General features: G+C 36.8%; 2 protein-coding genes and 1 long non-coding RNA gene across 3 annotated transcripts in view; 1 reads left to right on the top strand and 2 right to left on the bottom strand.

Moving 5' to 3' along the window:
- The first annotated feature begins 358 nt into the window (after window positions 1-358).
- The window catches only part of LOC311295379, a 41399-nt gene continuing 17065 nt past the window's right edge, over window positions 359-24692 (top strand). Inside the window, exon 1 of the long non-coding RNA XR_014628323.1 lies at window positions 359-641. This is a non-coding gene — a long non-coding RNA (uncharacterized lncRNA). The remainder of the gene's footprint in view (window positions 642-24692) is intronic.
- Window positions 5164-11706, bottom strand: LOC311295359 (polymeric immunoglobulin receptor-like). The gene is made up of 5 exons (XM_084416699.1): window positions 11535-11706; window positions 9164-9207; window positions 6950-7273; window positions 6215-6529; window positions 5164-6062 (listed from the first exon to the last, which is right to left on the bottom strand). The coding sequence occupies exons 1-5, from the start codon at window positions 11543-11545 to the stop codon at window positions 5977-5979; spliced, it is 780 nt and encodes a 259-aa protein (XP_084272825.1). The 5' UTR covers window positions 11546-11706; the 3' UTR covers window positions 5164-5976.
- On the bottom strand, window positions 15335-23571 carry LOC311295358 (polymeric immunoglobulin receptor-like). Its single transcript, XM_084416698.1, has 5 exons — window positions 23439-23571; window positions 19617-19660; window positions 19131-19454; window positions 17622-17936; window positions 15335-17468 (listed from the first exon to the last, which is right to left on the bottom strand). The coding sequence occupies exons 1-5, from the start codon at window positions 23534-23536 to the stop codon at window positions 17383-17385; spliced, it is 867 nt and encodes a 288-aa protein (XP_084272824.1). The 5' UTR covers window positions 23537-23571; the 3' UTR covers window positions 15335-17382.

Genomic DNA, 24692 nt, shown 5'->3' with positions numbered 1-24692 from the left:
TGTTGTACTTATAAGGCATTGTACTTGTTTACCATGTAGATGTTTTACCTCAAAACTAGTTGTGGAAGTTTACTTTTTACAAGACTGAAATGTGTCCACTTCATGATAATCTGATCATTTGTTTATTCAAGCAATTTTGAAAGTGTTTGTTCAATGAATAATTATGCATAACAAGCAGATTATTTGAACTGTAGCTGACCAATAAACTGAGGAAGTAGAAGGAGATTTGTGTTTCGATCTTCCCATGTGGGAACGCATAAAAAGGATCTGAAACAGCACGAGCGGAACAACAGGGCAAAGTCTGTGGGAAAAGATTAACTAATGAAAATTTTTTTCTTACAACTCGTGAGCATCTAGATTGAGATGACATGAATAATGACAAATCTTAATTAACAAATCGCCTTTCTTTCTGATTCTGGTGTGAAATGTGACTCAGGCATGACTCTTTATATGTCACTTATAAAACCACTGATAGGGAATGTAAAGAGACCTTTGCTCTTGTGTGGGAGGGACCATTTGTACATGAGACCAAGGAAGGTGTTTTAATTTTTTTACTAAGGAAGTGATTCTGTTTGAGTATCAGCTACAGTGGATTTTGCAAGTGATCAGTCATTTAAACAACAGGTTCCAGTCACAGTTCGGTAGGTACATATCTTTTTTTTTATTAGAATAGTTATTTGCATTCTATGGTTACATTTTTTAAATGTTTTATTTTCTGCAATCATACACTGGAGTGGTAAGGGAAAGCATGTGCCTTTAGTTGTACCTTACAAGTTCAAACATGTTAGTCATGCTACTCCAGCATACTCTCTACGCATTTTTTCTCTTTACACTCCAAAACTGGTTAAAAAAATATATCTCTTTTTAGCATTCCAAGCTTGACTTCCAAGCTAAAATGATCCTAGAGTTTAAACTAGTTTGTTTTTTCCAATGTAGTAGTACAAATACATTAGTATGTAGCAAGCATATGCTTTTCCTCTAAATTCGAATGTACTGCTTTTTCGATTTCAATTTATACCTAATTCTGTGTGACCTATTCGACAAGAGTAATTAGATTGTATACCTGATGATCATGACATATGAGGTGAAATTATTTACAAATATAAAGTATAAACGGTTTGTGGAAGTCTGGCAAAATGATGGGTATAAGCATTCTCCATTCCGCTCCATCTCACACAAACCTTTCATAGGCTACTCAATTGACCGTGAGCATGAAGAGAATGTATGGTGACCAGGATGTCCTTGTTTGGTTGACTTAGTTACAAGGCCATGAATTCACATTGCATGGTCATGACATAAAGATGTTATTACCTCAACAAAAATTAAAATAATATAAAATAATGACGAATCTTTTTGAAACAAAAAAAGCTTGTTGAATTTCACTACTTGAAAAAAAGACACATTGTATTGCATTGGGTTTGTTGCAACTGGGCCCAGAATGTCAGAAATGACATATAATGCCAAGATAACTTCTACATCCACATCAATCAGGATAAATTTGAATCTTTTTCTCAGTGAGCTTTTATGATGTTTAACATATAGGTATGCAATAAGGTGAATTTAGCATTTTCAGATGTTTCCATATGGAGAAGCAACACTTGGAAATGCTTGAAATAGCATTGTGCTAGTGTAGACGAGCAGTGTTTCGAAACAAAAGTTCTTATATTATCCACATTAATGAGGACATAGTCTTATAGCCACAGTATCAGTGTGTATAGAAACAGTTGCACAGTTCAAACATGCTAGTCGTGTTACTCTCCACCGGCTCCAGCAGTCTGGGGGGAGTCAAAGTCTTCAAACATATCAGAAAACTAAAACATTTCAGTACTTTCCCCCTTTACTCGTCACTAAAAAACATTTTAAATGTTTATCTTATTATTTATATTTGTCCAGTATCGGGTGGTCTGTGGTCATTGTAATTACAATGATAAAGTTTAGACTTTTTAAGCAGTTAGCATTTAGCCGCTTTAGCCCAAGTACCATGTATTATCTATATGTAATGCAGGGTGACATGAAAATAAATAAGTTCACATATCTGATTATCATGACTTAAAAGGTTCAATAACAAATATATCTAATGTTTAAATGGTTTCTTAAATTGTCTGGTGCATTTATAAAAAAAAATGGCTAAAGAAGAAGAAATGCGGTATGATTTGGAAGTGTTCGCATCATTGAGGAGACGTTCAACACTATTGAAAGCGTAACGTTAAACTGTGACACTTTCAATTTTATGACAGCTAGTAACATTTCAGATCCTATAGAAGTGCATTGGTAGTGCCGTAAAATAATTCAAAACTGTCGCAAAATAGTCCCTGACTTTTCTCATAAACCAGTTGTTTTTCATAGTAAACTCAAAATACATTTCTACAAAGTTGATATTTAATAGCAAATATGTTAAAGACTGGCGGACAAGGATACATTATTTACGTGACAACAGAAAAGTAGTTTATTCCGCATCTTGAGGCAAATCCTCCATTGACTTCAATTCAAACAGAACAGATTCTCTCCTACCTCCTAATCGGCTGCCGTCACACATTTTTAGCTTTACTCGGAGGATCCCCTTGAGCAGGAGCTCTGATCAACATCACAGTCTGAATGACCCAAAAATATGTTCCAGTTCATGAAGTTTATGCCCGTTTTGCTCTCGCATCTTTAAGCGCAGATTCGATTATAAAAAATACGAAATACGGCACGATTCAACAAACTTATGCGCATTTTATTGTGGATTCAATAATTAAAGATTTCTGTGGTCAAAGTCAAACCACCGTAGCAAAACGTGTAATATTTGGATAATCAATATTATAAGTTAGCTGTATGTAATACAGTTGCTTTTCGGGCGGAATTAGTTGTTGTTACGCGAACGTCTGTAGTCAGTTAGGCCTATTTGAAATACAAAATACTATTTTTTTTTTTTTTTTAAAGCCTTTAAAAAACAATCAAATGTAATTTGGATTTAAATACATTTAGGTTCGGTATATTTGTATTTTCAAAACATTTATGCTAGTCTCCCTTTTTATTAGGCTGCTGATTTCCTCTATAGGTCTGTAGTTCAGGCCCTCAAACCCCAACTATCATGTACACAAGCTGTAGATGTCCGAGAAAACGGCTCCAGAAAAGTATCTTTGTGCACGGAAATATGGAGTAGGGCTGGGACTCGATTCCACAAAAAGTTGATTCTTCAATTCAGAGGCATTTGGAATCGAGAGTCAATGTCTGGAATCAATTAAACTCCTGGGACGTAATAATGTTGGGTGTAAAGCGCTACATTGAGCTTAGTAAATTCCAGCCTTGTGATGAATATTGTAGCATCATCTAAAACTTAGACTAGGCACAGTATAGGAATGGGGAAATTTTGTTTTGTGTAAGGTGAAATAAGTTGTTAACTTCAAGGTGCTCTAAGCTATATTGGGTGACGTCACTTCTTGTTGACGTTCGTTCGAAGTATTGTCAAACAAAACAGAGGCTAGCTCGACCCTCCCTCCTCCTCATCCCATCCCCTCACCCTCCCTTCTGTGCTTCCTTTCCCTCTTCTTTGCCATTTGTTCATTGGAATGTCGTCTCTTTGGTCATGTGACGGCCATATCAAAATTCAAGAGAATATAATTCTAACGTTAGTCGTTGTCTAGGACATCTCTCCTCTGGCTAACTTCCCTCTTCATGCTTCTCTCTCCTCCACTCCCCACACACACCCCTTCATGTGCATGCGCACTAACCCCCCAACCCCCACCCCCAAATCATTGTTGTTGGTTATTGGCTGGAACACTGTTTGTTATGTTTCGTCGTCCAGGCTGGGCCAGTTTGTTTTTCTTGCCGTTTGTGGAGCCTGGGCTGTCTACAGAGATCGCGTTTTTTTTTTTTTACAGTGTGTTCAGGGGACAGGCAGCTAGCGGATGGTGAGATGTTTGCTGTATTTGACAAAAAATGTTTCAGCCTAAAAAACACGTGACATCGCTTAGAGCACCTTTAAGCGGCACATGAACACACAGTCCAGAAAAGGTCTGGATGGAACAATTATTGAGAAGGATGATTCGGGTGGTTAAAATTATGTAGAATCTGTTCATTATTACATTACCCCACTTACAAATATAAAATGATCAGTGCGCCAATTTCTTCAGACGAGTCCTTCACTGTGTTGATCTCACCAAATCAGAAGATATAGGCTACTAATAATCAGAAGATCTACTAATAATCAGAATAATCTACTAATAATCAGAATATCAACACGATTATTGAACTGCAAGTCAATAAAGCCATCAGGTGTTTTTAATTGCGGTGCCACTAAGAAAGCAAAAAATTATATTCTCTCTCTCTGTACAGTAATATATTTTTATAGCAATGTTAACAAATGTTACCTAAAACATGCAAACATGTTAACTTAAACGAGAGCAAATAGTTGCAAATGCAAATTTTTCTTATCAAAGCTTTGTCTCCCTCTGGAGGCCATTATTAATTACTTATTTACAGTGTTAACCAGGTCTTCAACATTTTTAAGGTCAAAAATATAAGTTGTATTTTAAGTTATAAACCTATAATAACACATTTAGTATCAGTGTTTACACTTGCCCATTTCCACTTTCACATATTTTAGTTATTATCATAAATTAGATATCATTTGGAAGCTTAAACGTAAAAAAAAAAAAATCATCCTATTCAAACAATTTTGAAATTGGACATTGCGTTACCATGGAAACGGTATTTAAAACCTCCCCCTAGTGTGCGGTGTCATGTTTCACATTTTACTAAATTTACTGCACAATTTTATATTCAAACGTTTTTCCAATCTTGACAAATCTCATATTGTTGGAAAGGTCTGAGATTCAAGGTTCCATAAACTAATTCTAACTTCTAACAAACTAACACTTTCTCTGTTTGTGTAAATCCACTTAAGATTCAGAGAATATTTTTTTTCCAAAATTTATTTCACACGTCAAGTACAATTATGTGATTTTGTATCATTAATAAAGTGTATATTTTTTTCTTGATTTACTCCGAAAGAATGGAAGTGAATTGTGACGACATGCCCCATAGGTGGGGTACATTATAACATGACCATATGACAGATAACAATTTTATCTGATCTAATAAAAAAAACAAATACAAGACAAACTCAAAAAAATTTTTTCACTTTTTCATATAAAAAATGAAATTTTTTACTAATTAAAAATAAGTAATTTTTGACTCTCAGTCTTTATTCACCCTTTTCTCATGGTTTCTCAGTAGAATTCATAAAGTGTAGAATAGAATAGCATAGTTCTAATAAGGGCACATTGTAACGCAGCGTTAAAACATTCCCCACCTGCGCAACTGAGATTTACATTTATTCATTTAGCAGACACTTTTATCCAATGCAACTTACAAATGAGGAGAGCAACAGAAGCAATTAAACTAACAATAGGACAACATAAGCAAGTGCCGTGACCCTTCCCAGTTTAGTCTAACACAATGTATTTTTATTTTATTTTGAATAGATATAGAATAGCGGAGAAGAGGAAAAAAGAAAAGGAAGTGTTAATATTAATGGATCAAGTGTTGCCGAAAAATCAAGTCTTCAGCCGTTTCTTGAACATGGTCAATGGTTTGGGTAAAAGGGAGCAGAGCCAGTGGTTGCTCAAACATCAGAACCTTAATTTGATGTGATAGGCAACTGGCAAACAGTGTAATTTTGTGAGGAGAGGAGTGATGTCTGCTCTCTTCAGCTCGATAAAGACCACTCTCGCTGCAGCATCTGGATCAGTTGCAGAGGTTTGACAGTACATGCTGGAAGAGAGCATTTCAATAGTCCAGTCTGGAGAGAATAAGTGTTTGGACAAGAAGCTGTGTAGCTGTTACTGAAGGCTGCAGTGCCAGTTTCATCAGTTTAAGATGGTGGCTTAACGTCTTCAGCTGTTTCTCAGAAGATGTGGCGATCTCAGCAGGTTGTTCTGAGGTTGAAGAAGAACAAACACATTGCTATACTGTAGTTCCTTCTGTCAGTGCTTACATAAAGAGCAGAATGGAAACAGAAAGAAAAGGCACTACAAGTAAAATCTTCTCAGATCTCGATCGAGCTCCTTGGTTTATTTCTGGTGGACACAGAGACAAATGCATTAGATTCAGTAAAAACAGATGAAAACATTTCATTGTGTTTTAAAAGAGGTCTCAAAAACGATCTCATTCTCAATTAAAATCATCTTTACATTATTAGCTTAAATTAATCAGGGTCTTTTTCACAAACCTAGTTTCACACTTTGAATTAGTAATTCATTCGTGATGTAGCATTTGTAGATTCCCGTATCATTGCGTTGAAGATTGTAGAGTTTGAGTGAGAAGTTTCCATTCAGATATTCCTGAGGGAAGGTTTCAGTTCTGTTCCTGAACACTGAATCCTGTTCTTCCACAGAGACTTTACCCTTAGTAGTCTCAAACACTTTCAGGGTCTTCAGCCTCCAAGTGACTGTTATGTCTTCAGTTGTAAGTGGACGTTCTCTAACAGAACAAGGTAAAACAGCAGAACCTCCAATATCACCCACAACTGGGTTCTGGAAAGGCACTGAAAACAGAGAAAAATAATAATAATAATAATAATAATAATAATAATGATGAAAATAAATATATATATAGTTGTATACACACTGTTATTTACTTGATTGTTACACCTCATTACTTTATTGTATAATACTATAAAAGTGTTTGAAAACCAACATGAATAGAAAAAATATATTTCTAAGAACTTTGCACATGTGACTTAAATAAAAATAAGGAAAAAATAGACATTCTACTGACTATAAGTAACTTTGCATCTACAGTACGTCAACTAACCCGAACTCTAACCTAACGGACTACTACAGTCTACTAATACTCTAATGAGAGTAAGTTAAATGAGAATATAAGTAAATATAAATTACTTCTAGTGAATAGAATGTCTAAAGTGGACCATCAAAATTGTGTAGCCAAAAAAAATATCACAAACCTTCGATGAGAAGTTCCACAGTCCTGATGATCGATTCCTCTACGATGTAGCACTGGTACTTTCCTCTGTCACTGTACTGAAGATTGTTGAGTTTGAGTGAGAAGTTTCCTTTCTTATACTCTTCAGGGAAGGTTTCAGCTCTGTTCTTGTATGCTGGATCCTGTCCTTCACCAGAGACTTTACCCGTAATAATGTCAAACACTTTCACTCTGTTATGTTGTCTCCAATGCACATTGATGTCTTGAACTGTAATCAGAGGTGCTTCAGACGAACACGGTAAAATGACAGAACCTCCGATTAAACCCTCAACAGTGACCAGAGACGCTGAAAACAGAGAGAAGTTATAATAATAAACAAACATGCTTTTAATGCAAAGACATGAATTAATGCTTGTTTTAAACTAGATATTCAAAAGATGTTTCCTTTTCTTTATCATGGACACTTTTAGGCCTCGTTTACACTGCAGGTCTTGATGCCCAATTCTGATTGGTTGCCTATATCCTTTTTTTTTTTTTCGTCCGTTTACACGTTCTTTCAATTGTGACCCATATCTGATTCATGTGTTTACACTTGACATATTATCTGAAACATTGTGCATGCTTAAAGGGGGTTCTTGCACAGATGGACGAATGCGAAATATGCTTGATGCTAGCTCTGCGATATGTATGCGAAGTTTACCAAACATCACCAAGATTTTGAGGCAGAGGAGGACGAAATGGGCCATTCCGTCCCTTTGCAGATGCGCGTTTCTTTCGTTATTAAACCGCGGAGACGTTGCCTAATGCCTCAGAAAATCCGATCTGCCTGTTTACATGACAGTCGCATTGGCACATATCTGATTTATATCTGATTTATTTCCACATATGACCGAGGCCTGAAACCGATCTCGAAATATCCGAATGCATGCGTTTTTTTCCTGTTTACACTGTCATAGAACACATCTGGGGCCTCATTTATATAAAAAACTGTGCGTAGGAACCTTACTAAAAGTGTACGTACGCACAAAAGCCAAAAATGGCGTACACAAAAAAATATTCAGACTTATAAAACCGTGCGTACGCCAGAACCTGCGCAGAATTCACTTTATAAATCCCAGTCAGCGGAAGATTGTGCGTTCATGCGTCTCCACCCGAAATAACCATATATGGAGCTTACAACGCCTAGTTTTACTATGCAGATCCTCATCTACATATCATTTGCATATGATTATTCATCCACGTGATAACTTAAACGTTATCACGTGGATGAATAATCATATGCAAATGATATAAACGGTACAAGAAACATTACATTAATACAAATCAAGTAGTTATCCTTGCCTTGTTTTTGAATAGCCTACATAAATCAAATAGTGTAAAATACATTTCAGAGAAAGTTTTTCTCAATCTTTTCCACTTGCCGAATTGTATTTTTAATTGATTTATATTTTTAATGGAAACAGATAGGCCTTGGGCATTATTTGCACGAAACTATTTTCTCAGACAATCTGGTATTATCATGATAAGCAATTATCTCTGTGGTTAAAACATTAAAACGCAGCACGCCACAGGAAAAGTGTTCAAAAACAATCGCATCCACAACAAATATTTCTATTGATTGAATTGAATATAAAAAAATGTTGTAACTTTTCAGTATGATTTCATGTTTAAGTGTTTAACTCCATAATTTGAATGGCATATTTAATCTAAATGTTTATATCAGAAGTAAAACATAGTTTAAATCATTATTTTATTTATTTAAACTGCGTCAGTTTCACTAAACGGCCCAACGCGCTCGCTGGCGCGGACATAAGAAGGAATGGATATTTGCTTCAAGTGACAGGCTTGGTGAGGGAAATTATATTTGTATTATCTTTCTGTATTATGTTTAATTTTAATTCTAAATTCTAAAAGTGACCAAAAAGACATTTAACTCCAACTCGCCATCGGTGTCGCCAAACTGCTCCATCTCCAAAATGTGCGTACGCATGGGTCAGAGTTTGCGTGTAGGTGCGCATATTTTCACGTCAAGTTTTTCTTCATAAATCCCACCTTTTGCGCAGGAACTGGCGTACGCATGTTTTCAGCCCCGTTTTGTGCGTACGCAAGCTTTATAAATGAGGCCCCTGATCTGTGTCACATATGAGCAAAAAAACGGAATTGGGTCGCATTTCACTGACAATGTAAACGAGGCCTAAACATCTCATTGATCCTGTAAAGATCCTTTAGTGCTCACCTTCATTAATCACTATTAACAGAGGAACTAAAACAATACAGCACCTGTAAACACAGAAAGAATTGAAATATTTACTTTTAGCAATGTAAAATAAGAGTCACAGTCCAGCTGTTAAACCGTTAAGTCCATTGTTTGATTAGTGCCTTATTGTATTCAGAATCAGAAAGAGCTTTATTGCAGGTGTGTTTGCACAAACGAGGAATTTGTTTTGGTGACAGAAGCTTCCACAGTACAAACAGAATGACACTGACACCTCTTTTCTCAATGTCTTAAATGGTTTGATAAAGGATTCAGTGTCTCTAAATCGACCCTACTTTGCACTGGTTGGTCAGATGGTTCAGTCTGTTGTGATTGGTCTACTCTGCTTTGATTGGTCAGATGGCCCAGTCTGTTTGACGTCAGATGTACAGAAAATGTCACAGTCAAATGCATATCTGCCCCTTCTCTATTCCTCTTCCTCTATTACGCTGCATTCATACATTTGTAGGCGTGAAACGCTTACTTTCAGTGGGTGATGTCATGCGTAGCCGATCTGAATTGTGGTTTCCGTTTCGTCGCGTCACTGGCGTTCTACTTTTCAAGTGCCAACGCAGGCGTCAGCCAATAAGATCGTCTCTGCAAATACCCTAGCACAGACGTTAGCCAATTGCGGTAATGCAACACCGGAAAAGTAATGTGATTGGCTGTTGTCACTATGGTGGACGTGTCAGCACCAAGCTTCAAACATCGGGGGCATGTTCAAGTTCAAAACGGTGCGCAACGTTTTGCTACGGTTTCCGGGTTGAACGTCATGTTTCCTGGAAACGGCGTGCACCGGTGTGCAACGGGGTTTGAGATATGTTTTCTCTTGTTTGGTGGGTGTGTCAGAACTGCAGTCCAATCAGCAGCAACATGTATATAAAGCACGTGGTATTAAAGTGAACTCGCACAATGGGTTCAAGGAAAGTAATTTACAAATGTGTTCGATGCAGCTCGGTATACGCAACAACTGAGGATATTAGAAGACATGTTTGTCGAAAGTTTTATTGTAAAAAATATAGGATATCAACATAATGATGTAGTTGTTTATATTTTTAGCTTCATTGCAAGTGTATTGGTATAGAAATAAACAATGCAATTAAGTGCTTTTCCTAAAAATGAGAAAGAAAATACAGGGTATTAAAACAGTATGACCTACAAATAAAGTCAGTATGTGAGGCTAAATAGATGTGTTTTAGTCTGAATTAGGTAAGATGTGTGCTTCCATTTCAGTTTCAGATCCCTTCACTCGATTGGGATGTTCTCTTTTGTTCTGGGCGGCAAGTGCAGTAACTGTAACATCGGGCATATTTTGTAGTATTAAACACATATTTATACCGACTTCATCAGGCTCAGAAAATTCTTCACAAAGAACACAAAGAATGGCCTTCTCAGCTGCCATAGTTGCAACTCTTGCGTCATCAGAAGTGTGTGTTCAACGCATCACCGTTTCTGTTTAAAAAACGTTGTGCAACGTTTTGTCGGGGCTGAACGCAGCCCTGTGCTAGGGTATTTGCATAAGTGATCTGATTGGCTGACGCCTGTGTTGGCACTACAAAAGTTTTCAACTTCTGCCGTGAGCAACAACAGTGACGCAAAGTAAATGAGAAGCGTTATCGGCAACGCCCGTGTGAACGCAGCATTAGAGCTCAGGTGTCAGACAGATAAAGTTGGCCAGTCAATAGAGACATTCATTACGCATGTTTTTAACTTATGTGGGGTAAGTTATCAGTAGTTAGTTCTTAGTTGTTGTCGGTAAAATCTATGATATGCTTTAAATGTAGTGTTTGGATATGTATGCTCACAAGCTATTAGATTATATTTAATTCAGCACCAGGTTGCAAGAAACTCCTAAAGTTCAGCTACAACTAATGGCTTTCATTACCTGAGGGGTTTGTTGCAACTGGGCCCAGAATGTCAGAAACTACATATAAAGCCAAGATAACTTCTACGTCCACATCAATCAGAATAAATGTTAATCTTATTTCTCAGTGAGCTTTTATGTTTAACATTCTTATGAGCATAGTCTTATAGTCACAGTATCTGTGTGTATAGAAACAGTTGCACAGTTCAAACATGCTAGTCTTGTTAGTCTCCACCGGCTCCAGCAGTCTGGGGGGAGTCAAAGTCTTCAAACATATCAGAAAACTAAAACATTTCAGTACTTTCCCCGTTTACTCGTCACTAAAAAAACATTTAAATTGTTTATCTTATTTATCAGTATCGGGTGGTATGTGGGCTACAATGATAAAGTTTAGATTTGTTTAAGCAGTTAGCATTTAGCCGCTTTAGCCCGACCATGTATTATCTATATATAATGCAGTGTGACATGAAAATAAATCAGTTCACATACCTGATCATCATGACTTAAAAGGTTAAATAACAAATATACATAATCTTTAAAAGGTTTCTTAAATTATCTTGCGCATTAATAAAAGAATGGCTAAAGAAGAAGAAACGCGGTGTGATTGGGAAGTGTTAATTCGCATCATTGAGGAGACGTTCAACACTATTGAAAGCGTGTAACGGTAAACTGTGACACTTTCAGTTTTACGACAGCTAGTAACGTTTCAGATCCTATAGAAGTGCATTGGTAGTGCCGTAAAATAATTCAAACCTGTCGCAAAATAGTCCCTGACTTTTCTCATAAAACAGTTGTTTTTCGTAGTAAACTCAAAAAACATTTCTCTCCAAAGTTGATATTTAATAGCAAATATGTTAAAGACTGGCGGACAAGGATACGTTTTTTACGTGACAACAGAGAAGTAGTTTATTCCACGTACTGAGGAAATCCCTCCATTGACTTCCATTCAAACAGAACAGATTCTCTCCTACCTCCCTGTCGGCTGCCGTCACACATTTTTAGCTCTTCTCGGAGGATCCCCTTGAGCAGGAGCTCTGATCAACATCACAGTCTGAATGACCCAAAAATATGTTCCAGTTTCATGAGGTTTACGTTCCTGTTTTGCTTTCGCATTTTTAAGCGCAGATTCAATTATATATAAAAAAAGTGAAATAGCCTACGGCACGCTTCAACGAACTTATGCACATTTTATATCGGTAAATTTCGTAATTCGTGTGATCAGAGTCAAACCGCCATAGCAAAACATCTAATATTTGGATAATCAATGTTAGAAATATGTATGTAACACAGTTGCTGTTCGGTCGAGATTAGTTTTTACGACGTAAGTTATGTTGTAATAGTCAGTTCATATAGTGATTATTTCAGATACATTTGAAATACGGAGGCCTCTTTGAAATCCAAAATACTATTTTGTCATTAAAAAAAAAACAATCAAATGTAATTTTTATTTAAATACATTTAGGTTCGGTATATTTGTATTTTCAAAACAAATACTTTGTGCTAGTGTCCCTTTTTATTATGCTGCTGATTTCCTCTATAGGACAGTAGTTCAGGCCCTCAAACCCCAACTATCATGTACACAAGCTGCAGATGTCCGAGAAAACGGCTCCAGAAAAGTATCTTTGTGCACAGAAATATGGAGTAGGGCTGGGACTCGATTCCACAAAAAGTTGATTCTTCAATTCAGAGGCATTTGGAATCGAGAGTCAATGTCTGGAATCGATTAAACTCCTGGGACGTAATAAAGTTGGGTGGAAGCGCTACATTGAGCTTAGTAAATTCCAACCCGATTTTATGGCAATTCATACGTATTTTACGAGGTGGCTAATTCGTACGAATTCAAATGACCTCACTCGTACCAATTTGCACGATTTTTTCTAAATCGTACATATTTTACGAGTTACCCAATTCGTATGAATTCATACGAATGACCTACCCCTGACCCACCAGTACACCTACCAATCACTGGGGTTTAGACACCTAGCACTCACTTGTACGATTTGGTCGTGAGATGCGTTGTAAATTCCAGCCTTGTGATGAATATTGTAGCATCATCTAAATCTATGACTAGGCGCAGTATAGGAATGGGGAAACTACGTTTTGTGTAAGGTGAAATAAGTTGTAAACTTCACCGACACATGAACACACAATCCAGAAAAGGTCTGGAACAATTATTGAGAGGGACGATTCGGGTGGTTAAAATAAATAAGTAGAGATGAATGTGACTGGGTGGTTCTCACTGATGAAGGAGTCAGACCACCCAACGATATTACCAGCGGTGCCTCCAAATTTATGTAGTAGCCTACCCCTGAAAGTGACTATGTTTATCAGTAAACACTCAAAATGCGATGCTTCACAATCATAGCTTTACTGAGAATGAAGCGAATCCTGAGAACTCCCTGATAACAAGGCGCACGTGACCAATCAGATGCACCCATTTTAACAACGTTAACATTTAGATTTGTAACATCATATGAATTTACTAAACATATTAATTAATGCAAAACTTAACATTTTTAAAGTTTGACAACATATTGTTTTATGGTCTAATGAATTAAACTTTAGGAAAAACATATACAGTGCGTGCAGAATTATACTGTAGTAACTCTTCAGCATATTTTAGCTTCCTCTTGACGCATTTGTTTGCCTTTTTCTGTAAGCTTTCGTTCACGAGAGACTGTTTCTTCTGGGCCTCTAGATTTCTCTTCAGTTGAAGGTTCATCAGGGTTTAGATCTTTCTCATCAGTGGACTTTTCCTTTTCTCCTGACATGTTTGTATCACTAATTTATGTATTTTTAGATTAAAGTGATTCAAGGAGCTGTGGTTATAAGATGGTGGTGTAAGGTAACACTGCTCACTTCAAATATTAAGATAGGCCTACCCAAAATGTCAATTAAATACCAAAAAAGACTTTAAATATTCAAGACAGCTTAATAAGAATTAGAATGGCTAAAGTTATCTTTAGAGATGTAAGCTCTTTACCATACAATTTCATCACATTTCATAAGGTTTAAGATTTAAGAGTGAAAATAAACCATTAAACATTTCATATGTGTAATTCAGATATTTCACAATTCATTCACAAGCACGAGAGCCTGTTATTTAGCCTTACGACTTGGATCAATCAGGATATGGCCATGTAAGTAAACAGTTCAGTTCGTTTTTTTTTTTTTTTTTTTTTTTATCCCGATAACCAGATCTCTCACCGCATCTGTAGTCTCTGTTTAAAGGAGTCATAACCTGCAATTTTCACTTTTCCACGAGAATCAATGTATGTTATGATCGACTAACGATTATACACTGGCCGGGAAGCCGATATTTAAAAGTGAAGCGTTTGTTTACCTCAGGGTAAATAAACCAGCGCGCGTGCACGCGCACTCAAATACGAGATTTTGATTTCAGCTCCCTCTTGACGTCATGAGGTAGTAGGATATACCATATATGGACACCGCAGCAGGAAGCCTGCCCTTCCCCTCTCCCCCTCATATTCAGTTCAGTCGAGAAAGATGGAGAAACCGAGTGCACACCGGACTTGTTCTGTGGTTGATTGCCATAAAAAACATGTAAATGTGTTTTATCTCCCAAAATCGGACGAAACTATCAGGGACCAGTGGATGAAATTCATTTTTAATGACGCTGTCCCAACAACCCTTTCAACTGGCGTGCAGAGCCATAGATATCATATAAAGGCTAGATGTCTCGTCCGCGCTGCTGGCCAATGGAGCTCGACATCCGCATACGGCGGCCATCTTAAGACAGGATGCTCGTTCACTCATAACATGGTGCATGTACTTTTAAATAACCATAACTTGCTCAATTTTATACCGATTTTCAAACGGTTTGGTTTGTTATAAACGTCAGAGATGTAGCTATTATACTGCATACATATGAATAATTATCTTCAAAATGTTTAAGCATTCAGAATTATAGCCACGTTAATAACGTTTGTAAGAAACCAAACCGTTTGTAAATCCGTCCAGATTTCAGCGAGATAAGAGGATTTGTGTGCGTGCTGCTCACTCACCTTAATTCACAGAGTCCTGTCCTAAGATGGCCGCCGGTGATGCCGGAAGTGACTCCGCCTTAAGACATCTAGCCTTTATATGATATCTATGTGCAGAGCCATATAGAGCGTCCACGACAGCCAAAACATCGCATTGATCTCGCGAGACAATAATGCCTTCAGAAATAAGGGTAAAAGTAGGTCTGTGTTTATTTTTTTTCCACTTTTCTTTTTTAGAAGGGCCTGAAAGACTATAATACAGCAGTAGGTATCCAATGTAATACTAGGTTATGACTCCTTTAACGTGCTAACAATTTACGACCTTGTCTGGATGCGTGGAACAAACAATGGCAACCTCCGGAACGAAAACGACGTGCAGAATAGCAGATGACTCAGATGTAGCGACGAGTTTTCACTGTAGCAGCCCTTGGATCCAAAAAGAGAGTCTCGACTGATGCATATGGTGTCCTTTATTTAGTTCGCCAAACCAGCATGACGTTCAACTTTTTAATCCATCATCACCTTAGCACCTTGAAAACTGTATTGTATACAACAAACATTTCACACACACTTGTTTTCACGGCTACAAACGTCATTACGTGAACAAACATTTAGGGTGACAAACATTAATTACACAGCAAAATAAACCATACATATGTGCAAACAATATTCTGAATTATCTATGAATGAAAACATATCGTACCTCGCTGCGCTCACCAAGGAATGCAAAACAATATACGATAGTCCTTTCTTCCGTCATGAAACGGGCGTCAAGTTCTTTAAGTTCATGAATAAAACACAAAATCTCAGATAAATTTCCATGTAGGCTCAAACACAGTTTCACACCCGCCAGCTACCTTTTAAAAGTTCATGCAAACTACGGTGCCACCAAAGGGACAAATTTCAACATTACACAGGTCCACAGAATTTCCGGTCAATCACAATTATTTGTGTAAATGTGAATAATTTCACATTTACACAAATATTTTACCAATAAACCAACCCATACTTCATTTAATCAACAGCATACATTAAGACTCCAAAGTGGTCCTTTACACAATTTTTTTTTTTTTTTTTGTATCAACCATTAGGCTACCCTTGACTCCACATCATTTCATAGAGGCAAAAAGTGATCATTTTAAAACAACAAACAAACATATGAAAAATTACTGAATAAATACAATGAGCCTAGAATAAAACATTGTCACAAAATTGTGTCAATGTCGGCTTATAGAATGTTGTCTTAATTTTATCATTAAGGTTAATGTTTGGAGTAAATGTTATATATCCAGTAAAATCAGTATCTGCCTATTCATATGAAACAAGTTCTGTCCTTTAACATTAATTAACCTGGTTGCAAATCAAACATTACCTTTATACTTTAAACTAGTTTTGTCCTGTAAATTATTAATACATTATGCAGAGACTTACAATCTCGGTGTGGTTTTTCACAGAACACTGAAATGCTTGAGCACACTGTAAAAAGGGTGAAAAATAGTAATCAGGTCCTGATATATTTTCCAGTCATTTCCAAAATCATTTCCCAAGTGAAATGGAATTTAACCGGACCATATGATGAAGATTAGGGCTAGTTGTAACACTTTTTACTGTAGTTAATACTGACATTTCTGCTAATATACAACCTTTTCATCATAAATGGTTCTTTAAAGTTGAGTCAACACTATAGGGCTTTATATTGAACAACATTGAACATTTTTCTAAGAATGAAACATCCTGAGAATTGACAACAAAAGAAGAACAGTCATCTTTATTTATACAGCACTTTATATAATACTGATCTTTCTAAGCAGCTTTACAATGATAACAGGAAAATTACACCTTTTATATAGCCTGAAGTAGGGGAGAGCGGGGCACAAACAAACACTTTTTGACTTTCTCAGTTTGTGGAAAATCCACTTGGGGTTCAGAATTTTTTTTTTTGGCCTCCTCCTGCTTATATATGTATATAAAAAGCATCTTCAACAACTTATCTGTATTTCACTTCCAGTGAAATGTAAACAACTATGAAACAAATTAAAAACAAACACCAAAAAAAAACATAAAAGCATAAACAAATATTTTGGCCAAAAGTAAAACGGCATTGTCTGCAGCAAGTCTATCTTCATGGCAAGTTAGTCAAAAGTAAACAATGGGTATAAAATTAATAAAATAAACAACAACTGAATTGTTACTGAAGGCTGCAGTTTCATCAGTTTAAGATGGTGGCTTAACATCTTCAGCTGTTTCTCAGAAGATGTGGCGATCTCAGCAGGTTGTTCTGAGGTTGAAGAAGAACAAACACATTGCTATACTGTAGTTCCTTCTGTCAGTGCTTACATAAAGAGCAGAATGGAAACAGACAGAAAAGGCACTACAAGTAAAATCTTCTCAGATCTCGATCGAGCTCCTTGGTTTATTTCTGGTGGACACAGAGACAAATGCATTAGATTCAGTAAAAACAGATGAAAACATTTCATTGTGTTTTAAAAGAGGTTTCAAAAACGACCTCATTCTCAATTGAAATCATCTTAACATTACAAGATTAAATGAATCAAACGTATTTTTCACAAACCTATTTTCACACTTTGAATTAGTAATTCATTCGTGATGTAGCATTTGTAGATTCCCGTATCACTGCGTTGAAGATTGTTGAGTTTGAGTGAGAAGTTTCCATTCAGATATTCCTGAGGGAAGGTTTCAGTTCTGTTCCTGAACACTGAATCCTGTTCTTCCACAGAGACTTTACCCTTAATAATGTCAAACACTTTCAGGGTCTTCAGCCTCCAAGTGACTGTTATGTCTTCAGATGTAAGTGGACGTTCTCTAGCAGAACAAGGTAAAACAGCAGAACCTCCAATATCACCCACAACTGTGTCCTGGAAAGGCACTGAAAACAGAGAAAAATAATAATAAAAAATAAAATAAAATACAAATTTAACTTGAAAACATATAAAACCTTTTTAAAAATATATAGTTGTATACACTGTTATATTTACTTGATTGTTACACTTCATTACTTTTTGGATAATAGTGTAAAAGTTTTGGAAAACCAAAATGAATAGAGAAATATTTTTTTAAGAGCTTGGCACATGTGACTTAAAAAAAAGAAGAAGAAGAAGAAGAAAAAAAAGACATTCTACTGAATATAAGTAACTTTGCATCTCCATGTCAACTTATTCTACTAACCCGAACTCTAAAGGCCCGCTCACACCAAGGACGATAACTATAAAGATAATGATAAAGATATAGTTCTAAAAATCGTTCTCCATATTAAAGAATAGCAGAGTTCACACCACAACTGTTAACGATAAAGATATGAGGAACGATATCGTTGGGATCACTTTCGGAACGATTTTTTTCCAGCTGTTAAACGATAAAACACTGACAGCCAATCAGAATCCACTAGAATTTAAACAAAGGTCTCAAGCATTTAAAATGGCAGACGACATTGCGGAGAAGTTAATCGCCGAGGTCCAGAAAAATCCACCACTGTTTGACAAGTCAAGCGCCTTTTTCAATAAAAAGAAAACAATCGTTCATACCCTCTGAATAAACGGTGAGAAGTATTACCTCAGGTATACAGCGCTTGTTTCGAAAACACTTTCTTGCTGCCTTTGAAGTTGCAGTGAAAAAGACCAAGTGTTATTATTTCACTATATTGACAACGTCAGCTATGTTCACAGTTAGATTATTAGATTGATTACACTAGTTTTACTCAAAACATAGGATGCTGAGAACGTCTGCTGGTTAAAGCCGTGTAAATGCAAGAAAAAAAAAAAGAAAAAAAAAAACATGTTCAATGACGTTGTACACGCTTTGAAACGCAGCACGCACCATAGATTAAACAGATTGTTATCGTCCGTTGGTGTGGGCGCAAATATAGTTATCATTATAGTTATCGCTATCATGCTTGGTGTGAACGGCCCTTAACACCAAACTCTAACCTAACAGACTACCACAGTCTACTAATACTCTAATAAGAGTAAGTTAAATGAGAATATAAATAAATTGAAATTACTTATAGTGGATTGAATGTCTAAAGTGGACCATCGAGATTGTGTAACCAAAAAATATCACAAACCTTCAATAAGAAGTTTCACAGTCCTGATGATTGATTCCTCTTCGATGTAGCACTGGTACTTTCCTCTGTCACTGTACTGAAGATTGTTGAGTCTGAGTGAGAAGTTTCCTTTCTTATACTCTTCAGGGAAGGTTTCAGTTCTGTTCTTGTATGATTGATCCTGTGCTTTTACAGAGCCTTTACCCTTAATAATGTCAAACACGCTCAGTTTGTCATCGCATATCCAATTAATTGTGATGTCTTGAACTTTAATCGGAGGTGCTTCAGACGAACACGGTAAAATGACAGAACCTCCGATTAAACCCTCAATAGTGACCAGAGACGCTGAAAACAGAGAGAAGTTATAATAATAAACAAACATGCTTTTAATGCAAAAACATGAATTAATGCTTGTGTTTTAAACTAGATATTCAAAAGATGTTTCCTTTTCTTTATCATGAACACTTTTACACGTTATTGACCCTGTAAAGATCCTTTAGTGCTCACCTTCATTAATCACCATTAACAGAGGAACTAAAACAATACAGCACCTGTAAACACAAAAAGAATTGAAATATTTACTTTTAGCAATGTAAAATAAGAGTCACAGTCCTGCTGTTAAACCGTTTAAGTCCATTGTTTGATTAGTGCCTTATTGTAATCAGAATCAGAAAGAGCTTTATTGCAGTTGTGTTTGCACACACGAGGAATTTGCTTTGGTGACAGAAGCTTCCACAGTACAAACAGAATGACACTGACACCTCTTTTCTCAATGTCTTCAATGGTTTGATAAAGGATTCAGTCTCTCTAAATCCCTCCTTTATGTGACCCCACTTTGCTCTGATTGGTCAGATGGTTCAGTCAGTTGTGATTGGTCTACTCTGCTCTGATTGGTCAGATGGTTCAGTCTGTTGTGATTGGTCTACTCTGCTCTTATTGGTTAGATGGCCAGTCAAATGCATATCTGCCCATTCTCTATTATGCTGCATTCATACATTTGCAGGCATGAAACACTTTTCATTTAATTTCAATGGATGATGTCATGTGTAGCCCATCTGAATTGACCTTTCGCCGAGCCCCGCCCCCCTTAGTTACTGTTGCTACGTCCGACAAACAAATGATTAAACACGACCAGCGCGACAGATTGCCATGACGGGAAGAGGTATACCCGTGCGTGTCAGTGACCATTTTTGGAGCAATACCTCCGCGATATCCTCCAGATCGAGGCAAAAGGGGTTACAGTATGCAGTGGAGGGATATATTCAAAATATAAAAATACGCAATGAAGGAGACACGACTACTATCTACGTCTCTGTCGAGGCTAATGCTTACATAATATTTGTTCATACACATAATTTGTGATATGACAAAGAACAAGAAAACAAGTGTTTAAAAGCATTGAAAGACACTCACTGTTGTGTTTTTGTGTGAAAGAAAAAACTCTCTGAAAATAAAAGTGCTGTCAGCAATAATTTCTTATGTGTGTTTTTTCGCATAACACACTATGACTAAAATTTTAAATGCTGCAAAACACATGGGAGTTATATTCTCGATGCTGTAGTTTATCTGATCAGTCACAGTATATCATTAATCAAGCTTAATTTGACTTTTCAACTACAATTAGGCAGGGTGAACTGAAAGCTTTTACAATCTTTTAGCTATAACTTAACTTATATCATTGACAAAAGTATGTGGTGCATTTTCTTCCAAAAATTTTCTTTCTCAAATTCATGCTTCAAGTTGACAACGCACAATAAACGAAATCACACAATAACTGTTTAACCAGACATAGCCTTAATTTGCATCTAATAACTTTCATTGATTGTCTTTCATAATGCACTTACCATAATATTTATTAGGGGGACAACAGATCACAAAACTCGCGGTTGAGACCATAATATTTATTAGTGGGGCAACGGATCATACTAACAATATTATGTTTTTTGAGTAACAGATAGGATAGTTTTTCAGATCAGAAAAACAAACAAAAAAAAAACTTTAAGTAGCCATCGACACCACAGCCAGCAGACGTATTTATGCTTCGTAATGTTCGACACATTTAACTGGGAGTGGGGCCGTCCACACTGTTTTATCCATTGTAGGCATCGCTCACGCTGTGTTTTCGGCTTTGGGAATGGAAAGAACACAACTCCTCCAGACAATCTCTCGGGGTATCTAGTGTCCGATTTACAAACGCCGTGGGCGCACGCTTCACCATCTTGCTAATGTTTGTCGGACCTGCTCACATAGTAACGGTTGCTATGATGTGTGATTGGACAATGGCCGTTTTGGGGGAGGGGCTGGCAAAAGGTCAATTGTGGTTTCCGTTTCGTCACTGGCATTGCTCGCGGCAGAAGTTGAAACTTTTCTACTTTTCAAGTGCCAATGCAGGCGTCAGCCAATCAGATCATCTATGCAAATACCAATTGGCTAACGTCTGCTCTAGGGTATTAGCATAAACGATCTGATTGGCTGATGCCTGCGTTGGCACTACAAAAGTTTTAAACTTCTGCCGTGAGCAACCAGGGGGGTAATCGAGCTCTCAAATTCCGTACCTAATTCTGTACGCTAATTCTGCTGTTAGCATGCCATTGACTCCCGTTTATTTTGCCGTCACTTTGACAGCGAATAACTTTACATCTGAGGCGTTTAAAGACTCTATTTGTCCATTATTTATTTCTAAAGAAACACGACAATGTATAAAAGGCTCCATTACCTTGCATCTTACGTTATGGCCCCGTAGAAGCAGTTTTTGTAAAAATAGGCTAACGATTGCGTCATAACCAGGCGACTCTCTGGAAATTACCATATAGACAGGAGGAGAAGCTCGCAGTCAATCAGGGGGGGCATAAAGTCCGATAAAGTCAAGGGAGAAGCCCATAGAGAGTCATAAAGTTGCTCCTGCTCCTAGCTCATGGACACCTACTCACGCTCTCCGTCTCTGCGAGATTCGGAAGGGAATGGTTCAGATTTCTCTTGGCACAGCTACTAGAAGACTTACAACGGTCAGACAGGTAGTTGCTCACGTCACATCTATGTCGTCAAGCTCAGTTTGAGTCTGCGCAGTATGCTCAGCCATCAGGAAGTGAGGGCTTCTCATTTGCTTCACTTTTCTCCGTTGAAAGCTATCCCCCACATAGATGTGACGTGAGCAACTACCTGTCTGACCGTTGTAAGTCTTCTAGTAGCTGTGCCAAGAGAAATCTGAACCATGTCCAGTTTATATACTGCCAATGTGAGCAACGCCAGTGACGCAACAGAACCCACAATTCAGTTCGGCAACGCATGACGTCACCCATTCAAAGTAAATGAGAAGTAAATGAGAAGTTATACTCACAAGCTATTAGATTATATTTAATTCAGCACCAGGTCTCAAGAAACTCCTAAAGTTCAGCTACAACTAATGGCTTTCTTAACCTGAGGGGTTTGTTGCAACTGGGCCCAGAATGTCAGAAACTACATATAATGCCAAGATAACTTCTACGTCCACATCAATCAGAATAAATTTGAATCTTTTTCTCAGTGAGCTCTAATGTTTAACATAGTCTTATGAGCAAAGTATTATAGTCACAGTATCTGTGTGTATAGAAACAGTTGCATAGTTCAAACATGCTAGTCGTGTTACTCTCCACCAGCTCCAGCAGTCAGAAAACTAAAACATTTCAGTACTTACCGCTTTACTCTTCACTAAAAAACATTTAAATTGTTTATCTTATTATTTATATTTGTTCAGTATCGGGTGGTATGTGGGCTACAATGATAAAGTTTAGATTTTTTTTTAGGCAGTTAGCATTTAGCCGCTTTAGCCCAAGTACCATGTATTATATGCTAGGCTATATAATGCAGTGTGACATGAAAAATCAGTTCACATACCTGATTATCATGACTTAAAAGGTTCAATACCAAATATTTAAAAGATTTCTTAAATTGTATGGCGCATTTATAAAACAATGGCTAAAGAAGAAGAAGAAACGCGGTTCGCATCATTGAGGAGACGTTCAACACTATTGAAAGCGCCTAACGGTAAACTGTGACACTTTCAGTTTTACGACAGCTAGTAACGTTTCAGATCCTATAGAAGTGCATTGGTAGTGCCGTAAAATAATTCAAACCTGTCGCAAAATAGCCCCTGACTTTTCTCATAAAACAGTTGTTTTTCGTAGTAAACTCAAAATACATTTCTACAAAGTCGATATTTAATAGCAAATATGTTAAAGACTGGCGGACAAGGATACATTTTTTTACGTGACAACCGAAAAGTAGTTTATTCCGCAAACTGAGGAAAATCCTCCATTGACTTCCATTCAAACAGAACAGATTCTCTCTTACCTCCCTGTCGGCTGCCGGTGTGGTGAAGTATACGGTAACCACACCGGCACACATTTGTATCTTTTCTCGGAGAATCCCCTTGAGGAGGAACTCAACATCACAGTCTGAATGACCCTAAAATATGTTCCAGTTCCGGCTCACGAGGTTTACGTCCCTAGCTGTTTTGCATTCGCATTTTAAAGCGCAGATTCGACTATATATATATATATATATATATATATATATATATATATATATATATATATATATATATATATATATATATATAAATGAAATAGCCTACGGCACGCTTCAACGAACATGCGCATTTATTGATAAATTTCGTAATTCGTGTGATCAAAGTCAAACCGCCGTAGCAAAACTTGTAATATTTGGATAATCAATATTATAAATTAGTAATACAGTTGCGTTACGAGCGGGATTAATTTTTAGGACGTATTGTTACGCGAATAGTCAGTTCATATAGTGATTATTTCAGATAGCCTACATGAATTTGAAATACGGAGGCCTATTTGAAATACAAAATACTATTTTGTAATTTAAAGCCTTTAAACAAACAATAAAATGTAATTTGGATTTAAATACATTTGGTTCGGTATATTTGTATTTTCAAAACAAATACTTTGTGCTAGCCTCCCTTTTTATTAGGCTGCTGATTTCCTTAGGACCCTCAAACCATCTTGTACACAATTGCAGTTGTCCGAGAAAACGACTCCAGAATAGTATCTTTGTGCACGGAAATATGGAGTATAGGCAGGGTTCGAAATGACTTAGGACTCTTGGGGGTCCCCTAAAATTTAATTATTATATTATTAAAAATTCTGAAGACTACCTTGCTACACTATATACTGTAGGCAAAATTATATGGAGCAATGTTGAAGTGTTGAAGGTGGGATAATGGTCTTGGGATGTTTTTCATGGTTTGGGCTATAGGCCCAGTAGCCTATTGTAGTGGTGTCTGGAGAAGTGGCTATCTAGGTAACCCTCTAACTCTGAATAAAACATTTTAAAAGATAATTGCGACTTTTTATCTCACAATTGCGAGTTTACATCTCGCAATTCTGACTTTATAACATGCAATTGCGACTTTATTTCATGCAAATCTGAATTTATATCTCGCAATTCTGAGAAATAAAGTCAGAATTGAGAGAAATAAAGTCAGAGTTGCGTGAAATAAAGTCGCAATTGCGTCATATAAAGTCAGAATTCTGACTTTTTTTCTCGCAATTGCGACTTTATATCACGCAATTCTGA

The sequence above is a fragment of the Rutilus rutilus genome, assembly GCF_951802725.1.
Source record: "Rutilus rutilus genome assembly, chromosome: 8".
In the NCBI taxonomy this organism is placed as follows: Eukaryota; Metazoa; Chordata; class Actinopteri; order Cypriniformes; family Leuciscidae; genus Rutilus; species Rutilus rutilus.
The sequence above is the reverse complement of the archived record's forward strand: the minus strand, read 5'-3'. Positions and strand labels throughout refer to the sequence as shown.